Raw genomic sequence first — 17,889 nt, forward strand, 5'->3', positions numbered from 1 at the left:
GCTAAAATTACAAATTGCTTATCAATAGCTAGGGCAAAGGTGAGTCGAATCGTGACTGTGGCAGAGGCGAAGGTAGGGTAGACTGCAGAGGCGACAGGCGGCGATCGGCGAGCAGCGAGCGACGAGCGGTGACCTGTGAGTGGTGGCGAGGGACAGCGATTGGAGGTAAGCTTTTCTCTTTCCTTTCGTTTTCTTCGTTTAGGTTTTCCTTCTCGTTTTTTTTTCTCGAAGGAGCAAAAACGATTTCACGATTTCCAGAAGTCGGGCATCTGGATCGATCCAGATCCTTTCTGTTCGACCCTGGATCGATCGCTGGATCGATCCAATTCCTTGGATCGATGCAATGATCGATCCAGATGCCCTGGATTGATTTTTTTTTTTTGCTGATTTGTTTCTAATTAATTAATTATTTATTCTGATTTTTTCCATTTATTTTTCTAGGATTTTGATTGTCTAGTTAGAATTTGCAATGTCTACGAATTTATCAAAAAAAGATAAAAAAGATATTGGTTGGAAGTATTGTTATCAAAATGAAGGGGAAAAAGCTGTTCGGTGCAAATTTTGTCATCATATATCGAATGGAGGGATTACTCGCTTGAAAGAACATTTAGCTCAAACTCATAAAGGGGTTGCACCTTGTGTTAGTGTTCCGGATGATATTAAGAAAGAAATTAGAGAATCACTTGACAAAATTAGAGCATCTAAAAGTAAACAAACTGAATTGTTACGAGAGATCGGTGAAGGTCCCCAAAGTATGAGTACGCAATCATCAAAAGTTGGAAGTGTAGGGGGAAATTCAATTGGATGTTCTAGTAGTGGTGAATCAAAAGGTAAAGGTACTCTTCATGGGTTTGTTAGTTCCGAACCTCGACAAACAACCCTAAATTCGACATACAAAAAAGATTTGTTGGTTGATGTGAAGCGTAGAATTGGTCGTTTTATTTACTCTGCCGCACTTCCGTTTAATGTTGTGAATGATCCTTATTGGCTGCCTATGGTTGAGGGCATTGCAGAATATGGAAGAGGGTTCAAGCCTCCTTCAATGCATGAGTTAAGAACTTGGATACTTAAAGCTGAGGTTGATGGCATCAACCTAATATATGAGGAGCATAAAAAGGCATGGAAAAAATATGGATGCACTATTATGTCCGATGGTTGGACGGATGGAAAGAATAGAAGTTTGATCAATTTTTTAGTAAATAGTCCCGCCGGCACTTTCTTTTTGAAATCTATTGATGCATCAGATTCTATTAAAAATGGGGAATTGATCTTTAAATATCTTAATGATGTTGTTGATGAGGTGGGAGAGGAAAATGTAATTCAAATTGTCACGGATAATGCTTCGAATTGCATTAAGGCGGGGAAAAAAATTATGGAGACTAGACATAGAATTTGGTGGACACCTTGTGCGGCGCATTGCATTGATCTAATGTTGGAGGATATTGCAAAGTTGAAGATTTTTTCTGACACAATTGAGCATGCTAAGATGGTTGTGAAGTTCCTTTATGGTCATGAGACTATACTTTCTTTGATGAGAAAGTATACAAACGGTAAAGAAATTCTCCGTCCCGCTGTTACTCGCTTTGCTACTTCATTTCTCACTCTTCAGAGTATGTATAAGGTTAAAAGGCCACTTGAACAAATGTTTGCTTCCGAAGATTGGGTTAGTTCACCACTATCTCAAACAACTCAGGGGAAGGTCGTGAAGAGAATTGTTATTAATGATCCCAACTTTTGGCCACATGTTGCATTTTGTGTTAAGAGTGTTGTTCCTCTTGTAAGTGTGTTAAGGGAAGTTGATTCGGAGGAGAGATCGGCCATGGGATATATTTATGAACTTATGGATAAGGCAAAAGAGACAATAAAATTTAATTGTGGGGGAGTTGACAGAAAATACAAACCCATTTGGAAAAAAATTGATTCACGATGGACTCCACAACTTCATCATCCTCTACACGCGGCCGGGTACTATTTGAATCCGCAATTGCGTTATGAAGAAAGATTTTCTTATTGTGATGAAGTTAGAGATGGATTGTATACTTGTTGCAAAAAGGCGGGTCCCGCCGCCCAGCGGCCCCCTCACCCCTGCCCCACGAGTATGAGAGGGAGTAAATCACGGTGAATACGGGCCCGGCGATGACATGGCGGTCGAAGGTGTTTAGCACGGACAGATATTGATGTTATCGCAATTGCTGCCGCAGACCTTCGACCTCCCGACCCATGTTGCAAGAATACCATGTCATAACCGGTTGATCCCGCCCGTGGGGGCCAAGATGGATTGTATACTTGCATGGATAGGATGTTGTCTTCTGATGATCGTCTTAAAGCAGACATCCAATTGGACTTATATAATAAAGCTGAAGGAGAATTTGGAACTCCAATAGCAAAACGAACAAGAATGTTGCGAACTCCGGGTAAAATTTTCTTCTTGTAACCGTTCTTGTAAAATTATACTAGCATTCATATTTTAAAATTATATACATTCTTGTAATTTTTTTTAATGTTATTACTTATTAGTCTCGTGGTGGGAACGTTTTGGAAGTAAGACACCCGAGCTTACTACATTTGCAATTCGAGTGCTTGGTCTCACTTGTAGTGCTTCGGAATGTGAAAGAAATTGGAGCACTTTTGAATCGGTGAGTATTCTAAGTTTCTAACTCTACTTGAATTTTAATTGTTTTATAATTTTCATATCATTGTTTATTTTTATATATATATGTTTTCTTTTTTGTAATATTAGATTCATACAAAAAAGAGAAATAGGCTTGAACATGCAAAGTTGAATGCGTTGGTGTTTGTGAAATATAACTTCAAGCTTAGGCAGAGAAGTATTAGGAGGAGAGACAAGATTGATCCCATTGTAGTTGATGAAATTAATTCAGATGATGAATGGATAACTGAGAAAGAAGGTCCAGTTCTCCCCGTAACTACTAAATGGCTTGAAGATGATGAATTATTTGAAAGTGATCCTATTGTGAGTGTGTCATCTGCTACCTTTGAAAGTCTTTTCGACTTAGATAAGCGAGTCGAAGATGTTGAGGATATAGTTGAAGTTCCTCCTACGAATTCAAAAAAAAGAGTTGCTGAAAATTCAAGTAAGCACTAAGCATATGCAAATTATTTATTTATATCTACTTCATCTATAATTGATTCTTAAATGTTGTATCTCTTATATAATAGGTGGAAGCAAAGACAAACAAGCAAGGTTGAGTCTTGTTGATGTGGAAGATAATCATCTTGATGCTGAAAATTATGGAGTAATTCCAACTTTTGATAGTGGAAATTTTCCAACCATAGACACTATTGATGATGATAGTGATATAGAGTTGGATGATACTGATTATTTTTAAGTTATGTTGTTTTAATTATAAGACTTTTTATATTGTTGGTATGGGATATTTTGACATGTAATGAATTATTATGATTAATTTTAGGTTATGTTATTTTTATTTTACTTATATAAGTATATTTTATTTTTTAAAATTTAAACATTGACGTGCACGAAAAGCTTGCGCAATACGCTACGCTATTTACGCTACGCAATGACAAGACAAAAATACTATGAACCAACGCTACGCGATTTAAAACACTGAAATTAATTGAATGTTTGACAAGCGGTACTCCTCATTGATCAAGTAAACTAAAATTAGACTGGTCAAAGTGTGGATGAGTTAGAGGATGACTAACATTGAATAGACGGTGATACCTCAAAGGTTAGACATGTTGACTGATGCGGAGATAACAAGTTATGTGGTACAGGTCAATAATTACAGTGTAGGTCAAAGTTAAAGTCATCAACATCAGAATTTAAGCAAGGCTAATCCGAACAAAAATGACTATATTAACCGACCGAAATGATACTACCCGGTCGATGAGAAATCAGTCTGAGTGAACCACACATCCGGTCAGAGACGATACCGGCATCAGTCATGCGAAGTAATAAAGGAGAAGACTAATGATCTTGAGGAAGAAAAAGCAAAGAGGAACGCTCCATCTGTCATTAAATGCATAGAAACCAAGATAAAGATGTTTTTTTTGTAGATAATCAATATCATTAAATAGGGGAAGATGGGAGGTCACTAAGAAAGGTATAAAAATGGTATGCCAGGTATGAGGAAAAGGTAAGAAACATAAGGGTGTGTTTGGTACGCGCGTTTTCCATTTTCATTTTCTGGAAAAATGCACATTTTCTGAAAAATAATGTTTGGTTTGCGTTTTTCGTGCTTTTTTTCTAAAAAAAAAATAGCTAGCGTTTTCTAGAAAAACAGAAAATGACAAAAAGTCGTTTTCTGTTTTCTAGAAAACGCGCATTTTCCAGAAAATGAAAATGAAAAACGCGCGTATCAAACGCACCTTAAGTCTTCGTCTCTATCATTTTCCATTTTCCTTGCTATCTTTGACTTGAGCGTCGGAGGACCAACGTCAGAGACCCCTTTCTTGGTTTGGTTTTGTCTTGTATGTAGGAGCGAGATTCTTATCCAGTCACCGCCACCTTCCCAAATTTCCAGCTTCACGTCCCAGATAGGATCATTTTGGCGCCATCTGCGGGAATCATTTCTGCATCCGAATGGAAAGATGGAAGACGCTAGATGATTCACAGTGGTAACGCTGACGCAAGAGGAGCTCGACACGCTGATACAAACCAGACCAGTAAAGGTAGTGGAGCAACAATAACAACAAGAGTTGGTCGATCGTCAAGTACAGGTGCCGGCAGCCTCAATAGTGGGGTGGCAGGTTGAACAACTCTCCGCTAGGGAATTGAACAAGATGTCGATCGGTACATATAGGGAAGCCCCTAATGCACCGGCCTTGTTATGAACTCCAGCAGAGAGGGGCTGGGCAGATAAAGATCAGGGATCATCCTCTGATGAGGCATCTGTTCGAGACACAAGACAAAGGAAACCCAGAGAGGACGACTCGTCCGAACGGGTCAATCAGCAATTTTCAAAAGGGATTCTAAATGACTCTCTACCGAAGCACTACACCCCACTAACGATTAGGGAATATACTGGGACGACCGACCTCGACGACCACCTGACCAAGTTTGACAACACGACCACACTGCACCAATACACGGGCGGGGTAAAATACCGAGTCTTCCTTACCACGTTATTTGGGTCGGCACAACGCTAGTTCAAACAATTGTCGAGTGACTCAATCTACAGCTTCAAAGACTTCCGAGCGATCTTCCTGCATCACTTTGCTAGCATCCGCTGTCACCAAAAGATGAGCGTGAGTCTATTCTCACTGAAGCAAGGATCAACTACAAATTGACCAAGGCGATTTACTGCCCATGACGACTCCACTCTATGGGTTCACTAGCAACGAAGTGTTGTCGATCGACCAACTGCGCCTGGTCGTCTCACTCGAGGAAGAGCCACTGAAGAGGACACAGACGACCAATTTCATCGTGGTGGATGTGTCATCAGCCTACAACGTCATTCTGGGCTGACCGACGCTGAATGAGTTCCAAGCTGTGGTATCCACCTTCTGCTAAAAGATCAAGTTTCCGATGGGGGACAAGATGGGCGAGGTCAGAGGCAAACAGTTGCCCGCCAACATTGTTATATTGAGATGATCAGAGCGGAAGCACGAGCTGCTGGAAAGACACCGTGGAGGTGAGTGTTATCATGGAGAAGCCTCCTGCTCTGGTTTACAATGAGAAGGATGAGGTCCAGATCCATCCAAACCAATATGGAAAGTGAGAAAAAAGCAGAGTTGGTCGTCTGCCTTAGACGAAACTCTGACGTGTTCACCTGGTCGACGCACGAATTATCATGCATTTCTCCGAATGTGGCTCAACACGAGCTACATATCTGACCGGACTCCCAGCCGGTTAAACAGAAGAAGAAAGACTTCAACTCGAAGCAGAATTTGATCATCCATATGGAGATAGAAAAATTACTGAAGGTTGGTCATATACGGTAAATATAATTCCCAACTTGGCTCACTAACGTGATATTAGTCTCCAAGCCAGGCAATAAATAGCGGGTTTGCATCGACTTCCACGACTTAAATAAGACATGCCCGAAGGACTTCTATCCGTTGCCTCGGATAGACCAAATGGTGGACTTCACAGCGGGCTGCGAATTAATATGCATGCTCGACGCATACCAAGGCTACCACCAAGTGTCGCTCTCCCGAGAAGACCAAGAAAAGGTCAGTTTCATCACAGTCGATGAACATATTGCTATAACGCCATACCATTCGGACTGAAGAATGCCGGAGCAACCTACCAAAAGCTGATGAATAAAGTGTTCCATAGATAGATCAACCAAAATATGGAAGTCTATGTCGACGACATACTAATAAAATCCCTCTAAGCAGGCGACCTCTGTGCGGACATTGAGGAGACATGCCAAACTTTAAGAACCTATGGAATGAAGCTAAACCCCAGCAAGTGCCTGTTTAGCGCAAGGAGCGATCATTTTCTTGGGTATATCGTGACCGAGCGGGGGATCGAGGCAAATCCAAGTAAGGTGAAGGCCCTGCAAGACACACCTCTTGCAATTTGAAGGAGGCTCAACGACTGACCAGACAGATCACCGCGCTTTCAAGGTTCATCTCTAAGACGTCCGATCAGAGTCTGTTATTCTTCAAAGTACTGCACCAAGCTACAAGATTCCAATGGGACGCAGAGTGCGATCGGACATGTGTTAGCTAAGCCGAGCGTCGGAGAGCCTATTTAGATCTATTTGTCATCCACCGAGCATGCGGTCGGATCAACATTGGTCAAGAAGAACGACCATGAACAACAACCCGTGTATTTTTTAACTCATATAATTGAAAAATGTTGAATCTCGCTACACTGGTCTGGAAAAGTTAACTTATGCTCTGGTGCTTGCCGTTCGGAGACTCCATCCATACTTTCTTGCTCACCCGATTATCGTCATGATCAACAGTACCCTAGGAAAAGTCCTCCTCGACCCATAGACGTCTGAGCTGCTGATTAAATGGATAACTGAATTAAGCGAGTTTGATATTCAATATCAACCCCAAATGACAATCAAAGCTTAGGCCTTGGCTGATTTCATCACAGAAGTCCAGAACGCAGAACCTGAAGCAACTTGGAGAGTATATGTGGGCAGTTCTTCCACCTGGCAAGGGAGCGGGATCGGCGTACTACTGATCTCACCAAGGGAAGATCGAATACAACTCTCCATTCGGCTAGAATACCAGGTCACTAATAATGAAGCCGAATATGAAGCGTTAATCGTCGACTTACAGACAACACGACACGTCGGGGCCACAAAGGTCCTCATTCACTTAGATTCTCAGCTAGTCGCCCAACAATTGTCAGGGACATTCAAAATAAACAACTCCTGACTCAAGATCTACGCATAAGCCTTCGAAAAACTGAAGGTAATTTTTCAAGAAGTCACTATATAGAAGATCCCTCGATTAAACAATCATTCGACAGACGACTTAACCAAATTGGCTAGCTCGTTAATGCCGGTCATGATTGAACGCTCGATCGAGTAGGTTTTACTAGTGGCGCACATTGATCAGCTGGAAGGCCTCTCCTTCCCAAATGACTGGAGGACGCCGTTCATCGAATTTCTCCAATCGAGTGTAACATCATCCGATCAGGAGGCCGATCGTCTACTGAAGAAAAGGGTTGGACGATTTACGTTGATCAGAGATCAACTCTACAAGCGAGCCTTTTCCAAACCCCTGCTCAAGTGCATCGGATCGGAAGACTTAGAGTACATCCTCCAAGAGGTACATCAAGGCTCCTATGGGAATCCTCCGGGCAGTCGTTCATTAGCCCGGAAGATCCTTATCGTCGGGTATTTCTGGCCCACGCTCCAAGAAGATGTCGCTCAGACGGTGGCCACTTGCTTGTCATGCCAAAAATATCACAACATCTCACACCATCCAACCAAAGAGATGAAGGCATCCATGGTGTTCTGTCTGTTCGACTAATGGGGCATGGACATCGTTGGACCATTTCTGACGATGACGGCTCAGCGGAGGTTCCTGCTCGTCGCTGTGGACTACTTCTCAAAATGGGTGGAGGCTGAACCATGAACAACGATAAGTGAACAGATAGTCATCAAATTCATCTGGCAAAGTATCTTGTGCTGGTTCAACATCCCCTGACGGCTCGTCTCAGACAATGGGAGGCAATTCACCGGTCAAAGGCTCAAAGAATGGTGCAAAGGCTATGGTATCCAGCAAGTCTTCACCTCAGTGGCTTACCCCCAAAGCAACGGCCAAGTGGAAGTCGCCAATTGGGAGATTCTCAGAGGATTACGAGCTCAACTCGACCAAGCAGGAGGCAGCTGGGTCGACGAACTCCCTAGCGTCCTGTGGGCCCTGTGCACCACCCGGAAGGAGGTGACCGGCGTGACACCATTCCATCTAGTATACGATAGTGAAGCACTAGTCCCAGTGGAAGTCGGAGTGGAGTCCAATCGAGTGTAGCACTATGACGAGCATAACGGCGAGCGGAGTCTGCTGAAGCTAGACTTGGTCGACGAAGCACGGAACAAGGCTGCCGTTCGGCTGATGGCATACTGGCAGCGGATAAAGCAAAGCTACAACCGGAGGGTTATCCAGAGGTCCTTGCAGGTCGGCGATCTAGTGTGGAAGAAGATAAAGTCAGTCGGCGACGTCACCAAACTCGAAGCTCCATGGGTGGGACCTTATAAGGTCGTGCAAAAACTCCGCTTGGGAGCATATTATTTGGAAGACGAAAATGAAAGACGACTCGAGCGACCGTGGAGTGCGAACCACCTCCAACCCTATAGGGTCGGGTAAGAGGTGAGTGAATAATTATATTTACCTGTATGTGCGTGCATGTCTTCTAAATGCAGGACAAATATGAATAAAACCGCAAGCATTCCAAACTCATGAATCAGTCGGAAAAAATAGGTCGAGCGACGACCTTAAACTCATGTCTTCATCGATGATCGAGTGGCGACCTTAAACCCATATCTTTACCGACGGTCGAGTGGCAACCTTAAACTCATGTCTTCACTGACTGTTGAGATGCGACCTTATGTTGGATCGTGATGTTTCGATAGAGGGGGGGGTGAATATCGATTAAAATAAAATTTGTCGATAAGAGTAAGCGCAGCGGAAAAAGTAAGTAATGCTAACACAGACCAATTTTACTTGGTTCGGAGCCTGTGTCGACTCCTACTCCAAGGCCCGCACTTGTTGAGTGCTTTTGGTGGGCAATCACTAACAGTTCAAAAATTATTACAAACTAAGTACAAAAAATGCTAATGAAAATAAAAGCAATACCGACAAAGGAATAAATCGAAAAGGAAAAAGTGCATTGTCGGAGCTTCGTTAGCGTCGCAGGAGCGCAAAGCAACAGAGCAAGCAGTAGAAGATCTTCTTGTTAGTTGTTGTTCTTAGGCTCCACCTCTAACCCTCTTTTTATATGAGGCTCGGGGCGCCCTGGATCCCTTCCGGGCGCCCTGGTGAGACGTGGCAGGTCCAACCAGCAAGCTCCACGTGGCGACGACGTGATCAGGATAAAAATTGCCTCCCGAGCACCCGGACCTGTTCCGAGTGCCCGGACCACCTTTCTCCAGAGATTCCTTCTCCTGCAAGACAAGGTTAGTCCGAGGCAAGTATATAATATGTTTCCTGTAAAACAAAGTGTTAGCACAGTTTATAAATTCAATATCAAGAGTATGACTTAGATTCTGTCTTTCTGAGACCAGAATCTAGTCACGATCTCGACTTAGATATCCGAAATGGATCTAAGCCAGATTGACGCCTAATGTTCCCTTCCCGGCAACGCGCCCTCACAGTCACTCCCTTCCAGTGACTTACCTTTACTTACCTGCCAGACGTTCGGTCAGCCCTTCGACCCTCTGGACTTCTCGCCAGCTATCCGGTCAGCCCGTCGACCTAGTTGGACTTCTCGCCAAGCGTCCGGTCAGCCCGTCGACCCGCTTGGACTTCTCGCCAGCTATCCGGTCAGCCTGTCGACCTAGCTGGACTTCGTGCCAAGCGTCCGGTCAGCCCGTCGACCCACTTGGACTTCGTGCCAGACATTCGGTCAGCCCGTCGACCTGTCTGGACTTAGCCTGTACACTTGATCAGAGTGTTAAATAACGATAAACCTAACTTAACCTGATTTGTCATTCATCAAAACCTGAGTTAGATTGTTAGTGCTAACCGCACCAACACCTTAAAGCTATGTTTTCACCAACGGTCGAGTGATAACCTTAAACTCATGTCTTCATCGATGGTCGAGCGACAACTTTAAACCCATGTCTTCATCGATGGTCGAGAAACAACTTTAAACCCATATCTTCATCGACGGTCAAGCGACGACCTTAAAATCCACGTCTACGCCATGAAATGGTCGAGCGGTGACCTTAAAATTGAAACTAATCGACCGACTAAGAAAACAAATAATCCATTACCGATCGGAAGAACACAAGGCTACACTTCAGTTTACGCGGCAACACCTGATCTAAATACAAGTTGAAAATGCCGAATGGCCAAAAAGGGACAAAGAAAAATAACGGTTCGCTAGACGGACTATCATTTATTGATACTTCAAAAAATTACAGAAGTAAAACTCGCACGAGCAAGCTCACTCAAGATAATCTAAAACATCTTCGGGCAGCGACTCAATCAGCTTGTCTCAGCTAATAATCTTGCTTGTCAAAGCGGTGGGGAGGTAGCACTAGCCGCCTTTCTTCAGTTGATTGAGAGTTCTGTCAATAGTAAGGTTGAACAGACGGAGTGACCGATCGACGACCTTATCGTTAAAAGTGTCCGAGCGGATGTAGGCCTGCTTCATGAGATCGAACCTGCCGATTCGGCTCCCTGATAAGTCTCTAAGGCCACTCGGGAGGCCTTTAGCTCTTCCTTCAACTTGACCAGCTCTTCATCTTTGGCGGCGAGCTGGGTCTTCACTGCAGTCTGGTCGACCGATCGTCCATCCCGCTTGGCCTTCATTGTGGCCCCCACCTCCTTTAGGTTTTGGGCCAACACCCAGGACTCCTTATTTTTGATCTCCAAGTCCTTGCTGGCCCGGAGTTTCCTGGTATTGGCCAAATTGAGCTTGGACTCGAAGGAGCTGACCTGTTTATTAAGTCAACCCAATTGAATAGCCTGCTCGGCACCTTTACTCTTCTCTGGCTCCAGCTGCTCGGAGCTCTTACTCAGATTGGTCCTTAATTGAGCCAACACTTATTTGCTCTAGCTGTGCCTGAGAAGCCACTCGGGGCACAGTTGTTTGACTTCTTGCTCCAAAAAGGTAAACCTTTGGTACATAGTCAGGTTTTTCTACCCAATACTGTGAGGAAGTAAAAAATAAATTTTTAGGGTCAAGCGGCGACAAATAGTAACTTATAAAATATGTACCCCAATGAACATCTGGGTATGACTATCGGCAAGTGCCCTCGGAGGCATAACCGTCGCATGGGCCCGGGCGTCAGCCCATATATGTGCTAGCGGCCCCTAGATAATTATATGATGCTTTGGGGCTTGGGATCCAACCCTGTCAGAGTCGCGCCACTCGTTCGTAGGCAGATGAATGACCGTCGTTATGTGGTGCTAGCCACTCGGAGCGGACGGGGCTGAAGTTGCTCTGCCAGCCGACTAAATGTGGACGCCGACTGGATGTGAGACTTTTGAGTCTTCGACGGTGGAAGCAATATGAATGCAACCGGTGGTCAACAGATTGTTCCTTGTGGCAGACTGGAAAGAGATAGTGTCCGATCAGATGAAAGCGAGGTATGTGCGACGATCGTCGCTTGCTCGAGCTCAAGTGTGGAGATTTTGCCCTGCTCGAATGAAAGATGTGGGCTTGTCCTGGTGGGAGTCGGTGTAGTGGAGGTAGTAGATAGGGCGACAATCTCCATGTGACGCCTCTTTCGGCTTATCAACGACTCCCCGGAAGAAATCGATTCCGAGGCATCGACGACTGGAATTACCGAAAAATGCTCAGGCGGGGGATTCACTGCGATAATCGCTTCACCACCAACCGTATGGCTGGCTGCTCCGTCACTCCCCCAAGTTTGGGCTCCTGTGCTCTCTCTGAGCGGATCCTTATGAGAGCCAACCGGTTGCTGTAGAAGCGTTGCAACCGGCTATAAGGGGGGTTGTATATGTAACAACCCAAATTTCCTCATTTCGAGTCCTAATAGTAATGAAAAATATTTAGGAAATGCTTTAGAAATATTCTAGGGAATTTTAGAAATTTTTAGAGTATTTTTATGCAATTTTCGGAGTTTGTTTGATATTTTTACCAAAAGAAACAAGTTGCAAAAAATAAAGAGGTTGAGCCGAGGTTTAAACCGGTGACCTCCGGTTAAGCAAAGCCTTAAGTTGTTTTGGCTGACCAGGAACCCAGCAGGGCCGTGCTGATCAAAGAGAGGGCGAAAATACTTTAAGCAGTAGTAGATAACAGAAATAGGTAGGTATTAAAAGGGATAAGTTAAGAGAGGAATTGGAGTTATTTTTCCGTGACCTAAACCCTTCCTCTCTTCTCCCGACTGCGCGCGGCGTCTCTGCTCGGGTGGAAACGAAGCCGGAGCTAGGGCTTCGTCTCCGGCGGTCGGCCAAGGGTGGTTCCGTGAGATCTTCACACATTCGTGACCGGCTCGTCGAGGAGAACCCGAGGGCACGAAGAGGAGGCCGAAACTTGCAATCTCCGAAACCCTAGAAGTCCTTCTTCTTCGGTTGTAAGTCCAAGAACAAGGTAAGTGCTTCTCACCTGCGGTAGGAGTAACTATTGGAGTTTTTTTTTCTTCTTCCTTATTGTTTCTGTTCGAAGCACATTATAAGAAACGGTGCTTTTGTGATGCTGCCGTGAACCTCAAAGAAAGGAAGAGGATGATTGGTATAGGTTAAGCATATGGGTTGTTTTCTTCAGGCTTTGTATTGGAAATTCGGATTGATCTTTGATGTGGATCTTTTTGTTTATGATATTAACGGGCAAGATCAGTTCATATGGAGTTTTTCCCAGATTTTGGATTTTTGCTACTAGTAAATGAACATGAGATAGTATAGATTTTGGGTTTAAGCATGTGTTTGGCTTGTGGTCACTACAATGCACGGCTATGTGCAGAAATTCGGTTTCCTTTGTTTTCCTTGTGGTGGCACTGAGCTTGAACAACAGCTATGTTTTTTTTTAGGTTTCCAGTAGCAAATTCTTTACTAGTTACAATGTGTATACACTGCCACATTGTTGGTGAGCATGTCGTGGGTTTTTACCTTGGTTGTGGGCGCACGTACCATGAACAAATAGTTTTAGTTTTAGTTCTTAAAGTATGTAAATTAACGTTCTGCAGATTTTTCTTTAGAGCTTATAGTGCAGATTTTGTTAAGTATTATAGTGCAGATTTTGTTAAGCTTGTATGCAGATTTTTGTTCAGTTCTGTATGAGGTATTCTTTTATTAGAAGTATTAACAAGTATAAGTATTTTACTTGAGAATGCTAGTACCTGACTTCCGAGGTTGTCGTTAAACAAATCCAGGTGACCGTTTCCGAGGTTTCGGCCCTGGTAAGACCAAGGTCTTTACCCTCGTAGGACTGGTGGTTCACTACCTCAGTTTCTATTAGGGAGCGCGTAATGGTACTAAGCCTGGGCCCAAGAGATTATTATTTTGAAGTATAAAAGTATAAGTTTTTGAACAAGTGAAATAAGTTTCACATAAGTTTAAAGATCAACAAGTTTAGTTTTCTTTATGCTAGCATGTTGTTTAGTTTTGCTTACTGATATTTACTATTAGATGAGCAGCTATACATGTTTAACATTTCAGTATGTTTGATTCCTTTATTATTAGATGAGCATGTGTAGTATTTATTTTAAAACATTCAGTTTTTAGATTTCTTCCTATACACATGCATATTCGAGTTTTGTGAGTTAGATAGCGCTTACAAAGCATTCTGCTTATAGTTGCATTTTCCTCTTACTGCAGATAAAGAAAAGGAAAAGTTATAGCGAAGGAATATGACAAGGAGGTGTGGATGGATGTGTGATGTCTGGACCATGGAAGCCTTGGGATTTAGTTTAAAAAAAATTCATTAAGATTTTGTATTCAGAATGTTGGAACTATTCTTTCATGTTGCTGGATTTTCTTATCAAATATTTTATGTTTTAGAATTCTTCCTTCTATTTGCTATGCACATTAGTTCCGCTAATTGAGTTGTATCACTGTTGCATGCATATACTGATTGATATATTTTAGTTGTGAACAAATGCTTGAGTAGAATGACAAGATGAGTTAATTATGTTTCAGTTGTTACTAATTGCATGTTTCTCATTTTTGAGAGTTTTAAGTATTGATATTTACATAAGAGTAACTCTAGTTAAGTAAAGTTAGTAGTCCAGTAGCGTCCCACTCTCACAGACTAGTAGGGAGGAGGGTGGGGTCGTTAAAGGATAGCCCTATAAATACAAAAACAAAAACCAACCATTCTCAAACTCTTAAGCTAACACTTGCATAAATAGATAAACAGAAAATAACTCAGAAAAGTAAAAGGCACGCCGAGATTTACTTGGTTACAACCGGGGAGGTTGTTAATCCAAGGAACGCGTAGCACTAGTATCTCCTTCTGGCGGAGAAGCCTTTTACAGCAATGAAGCGCACAATAGAAGCTAAACTATAGAAAAAGCTCACAAGTGTAGAAAAACTGCTTGAGTTCTGAATTGATAAAATGCTTCTGGACCAAGGCTATATTTATAGCCTTGGTCGGGGTGCCTCGAAGGGTTCCAGGCGTCCTGGGGGGGATAAATTTTATCCCCCAGCGTTCAAATCGAGTCAAAACTCGATCTGATCAAAAGTCAACTCCGGGCGCCCCGGTACGCTCTGGGCGCCCTGGGAGAGAAAGTCAACCCTGTCGACTTTTTTCAGCCGGGGTCTTCTGCTCCGGTTTCGTTCGCCTCAGACCGAGTCTTTCGCTCGCTTGGGTGATCTCTATCATCCGGAATAGGGCTCGCCCGAACCCAACTTCCGGTCTTCTCGTCCCTCAGAATCGCTGCGTGGTTCCTTCTCGTCCACAGCGTACTCATCCGCAGTCTTCGTCCCTCAATCACACTCCGTGCCGACCTTCTCGCTAGCTGCATCTCTTGCTCCTCGAGCAGTCTTCCGCTCCGACTTTTCGTCCCTCGGAACCACCGCATGCTTCATTCTCGTCCGCCGGTGTACTCTTCCGCAGCGCCTCGTCCCTCGGACGCATAGCGTGCCGTCCTTCTCGCTAGCTGCGTCTTCCACTCGACTACCTGTGCTCCTAAGCTCCTATACACTTAGACACAAGGTTAGAAAAACACAGGACCTAACTTAACTTGTTGATCACACCAAAATAACCTTGGGGTCCAACAATCTTCCCCTTTTTGATGTGAGCGACTCAAGTTAAGCTAGGGTAAAATGGATATGAAAATAAACTAATTAAAATTTGCAATTAAGTACAAAAAGATAGAAAAATTAATTTTGTCTACCTCCCCCTAGACTTATATTTTTTCTTCTCCCACTTTGATCACATAAAAAATTGGGGTTCTGAAAAATTTAAGGGTTAAAAAAAATATCTAAATAAATTCTAAGTTAGAGAATTTGCAAAAAAAAAATTCTAACTTAAAATTTGAATTTTCCAAAAAAAATTTACGCACGGAAATTTTTTTTCCTAAGTATAAAGATTTTTTTTTGAAAAAAAATTAAGTAAAAAATTCAAATATTTTCTAAAAGAAATTATAAGTAAAAAATTTAAAAGAAAAATATTTAAAAGACTTTTTAAACCATCATTAAATTTCCACCTTAATGCTTTTATCAGAAAGTTAATAAAATATTTTTATTTTAATATTTTGGCTTCCAGGTCGTGGCGAGGCACTAGACCTTCTTGGTTATTGGAGCAACAACCACTTCTTTAGACAAAGCCTCATAAAGAATTTCAATGTTTAATTTTCTCGCTGAAAAGATCTAAGTCTAATCAATAGTTTAATTTAAACAGGATTTAGGAACCCAATATAGGTTCCAACCTACTGGATTGATTAAAAATTTCTTAGGGACATATTTTCTAGAGATATTCCTAATTTATCCCTGGTGATATCTATAATACCAATTCAAAATTTTAAAGTTTCTAAAATTAGATGAGCATGCATGGTTTTTCAAATTATCTACTTGGATTTTCAGATCTTTATTTTCTGATTTCAATTTCACATTTTCTAATTTTGATTTGTCTAATTCTTCTAAGGGACATGACTTAGCTAGAATTACTTTTAAGTTTTTATTTTCATTTTCTAATTTGCAGCAATATTTTGTTAAAAGTTTAACGAACTTAAACATTTTGTCGGGAGGAAGAGAACGTACCTGACTTACCTTGTCGATCTCGTTGTTCGTTTCTCCCCCTGAACTGTTGCTTTCTTCTGACGTAGCTCCCCCTTCATCGATGCTCTCGATGCTCATTTCGGAAGAGATTGACTCGCAGTCGTCGTCTTGATGACGTGCCATTAAAGCAAGTCCAGAGAATGCCTCAACTTTCGACTCCAACGATGTATCGTCCCACGTCACCTTTAGGGCATTTTGCTTTTGGATAGACTTCTTACCCTTCTCCTTATCCTTGCTCTTCAGCTTGGGGCAGTTGTCCTTGACGTGCCCTTCTTCGTCGCAGTGGTAGCAACGTATCGTCCTTTTCTTTTTTCCTTGTGGATGGTTAGTAGATGTAGATTTACAAAGTTTCTTGAATCTTCTTACCATCATTACCATTTCCTCATCGTCGAGAGAAGATTCCGACTCAGGTTCGTCTCTCGAAGCCTTGAGGGCGGCATTGTTCTTGGGCTCCTTCATTCCTGCACATCTTAACTCATGCACTTCAAATGTTGAAAAGAATTCTTCTAATGAAATTTTTTCTAAATCTTTTGAAATGTAAAAGGCATCTACTAGTGATGCCCATTTTGAATTTCTAGGAAAAGAATTCAATGCGTACCTGAGCGAATCTCGGTTACTTACCTTTTCTCCGAGATTCGAAAGTCCGGTAATGATTTCTTTTATTCTCGAGTGCAGATGCGCGACTATCTCGTCTCCCCCAAGTCGTAGGCTGGTGAACTGATTGCGAAGCAGATCTCGTCTAGCGAGCTTAGCTTCGGAAGTTCCTTCGTGCAGCTTGAGGAACTTCTCCCAAAGTTCCTTCACGGAATTGTAGTTGCCGATTCGATTGACTTCTTATGGCGGAAGAACGCTTAACAGATGGTATTCTACTTTGCCGTTCGCCACGTATTCAGCCTGCTTCTTTTTTATCCATTGATATTTTTCCTTGCCCTCTGGAGCTCAAAGCCAAGTTCCATTGTTAAAATTAATTCAAAATATGTTGTGAAAAATACCTGCATCAGTTTTTTTCAGGTAGCGAAATCCCCTTCATATTTCGGCAGGTGGATGCTTGGTCCGGCCATTATCGTTGCTTCGATTGGCGGTTAGTCCTCCTGAAGCGCCTCGGCTCTGATACCACTTGTAGGAGCGTTGCGGCTGGCTAGAAGAGGGGGGGGGGTTGGATAGCCCTGTTAATACAAAAACAAAAACCAACCCTTCTCAAACTCTTAAGCTAACACTTGCATAAATAGATAAACAGAAAATAACTCAAAAAAGTAAAAGGCACACCGAGATTTACTGGGTTACAACCGGGGAGGTTGTTATTCCAAGGAAAGCGTAGCACTAGTATCTCCTTCTGGCGGAGAAGTGTTTTACAGCAATGAAACGCACAACAAAAGCTAAACTATAAAAAAAGCTCACAAGTGTAGAAAGATTGCTTAAGTTCTGAATTGATAAAATGCTTCTGGACCAAGGCTATATTTATAGCCTTGGTCGGGGCGCCCCGGTACGCTCCGGGCGGGAAAGTCAACCTCGTTGACTTTTTTCAACCCGGGTCTTCTGCTCTGGTTCCGTTCGCCTCAGACCGAGTCTTTCGCTCGCTTGGGT

The 17,889-nt window shown here is 42.8% G+C and overlaps 1 protein-coding gene across 1 annotated transcript; it reads left to right on the forward strand.

Annotated features, from left to right (window-relative positions):
• Window positions 1-1,523: 1,523 nt before the first annotated feature.
• LOC122006680 lies at window positions 1,524-3,496 on the forward strand. Its single transcript, XM_042562265.1, has 5 exons — window positions 1,524-2,027; window positions 2,274-2,414; window positions 2,518-2,636; window positions 2,741-3,095; window positions 3,181-3,496. Exons 1-5 carry the CDS (start codon window positions 1,532-1,534, stop codon window positions 3,348-3,350), a joined length of 1,281 nt encoding a protein of 426 aa, XP_042418199.1. The 5' UTR covers window positions 1,524-1,531; the 3' UTR covers window positions 3,351-3,496.
• Window positions 3,497-17,889: the final 14,393 nt, after the last annotated feature.

The sequence above is a fragment of the Zingiber officinale genome, chromosome 7B (genome assembly GCF_018446385.1).
Source record: "Zingiber officinale cultivar Zhangliang chromosome 7B, Zo_v1.1, whole genome shotgun sequence".
NCBI lineage: Eukaryota > Viridiplantae > Streptophyta > Magnoliopsida > Zingiberales > Zingiberaceae > Zingiber > Zingiber officinale.

Excerpts from the sequence above, each read along its gene's own strand:
- LOC122006680 (XM_042562265.1), top strand. The coding sequence starts at position 1,532 with ATGAGAAAGTATACAAACGGTAAAGAAATTCTCCGTCCCGCTGTTACT. Across the intron at positions 2,028-2,273 it reads TTATTGTGATGAAGTTAGAG|ATGGATTGTATACTTGCATG; the intron begins ATGGATTGTATA and ends GTGGGGGCCAAG. Across the intron at positions 2,637-2,740 it reads ATTGGAGCACTTTTGAATCG|ATTCATACAAAAAAGAGAAA; the intron begins GTGAGTATTCTA and ends TTGTAATATTAG.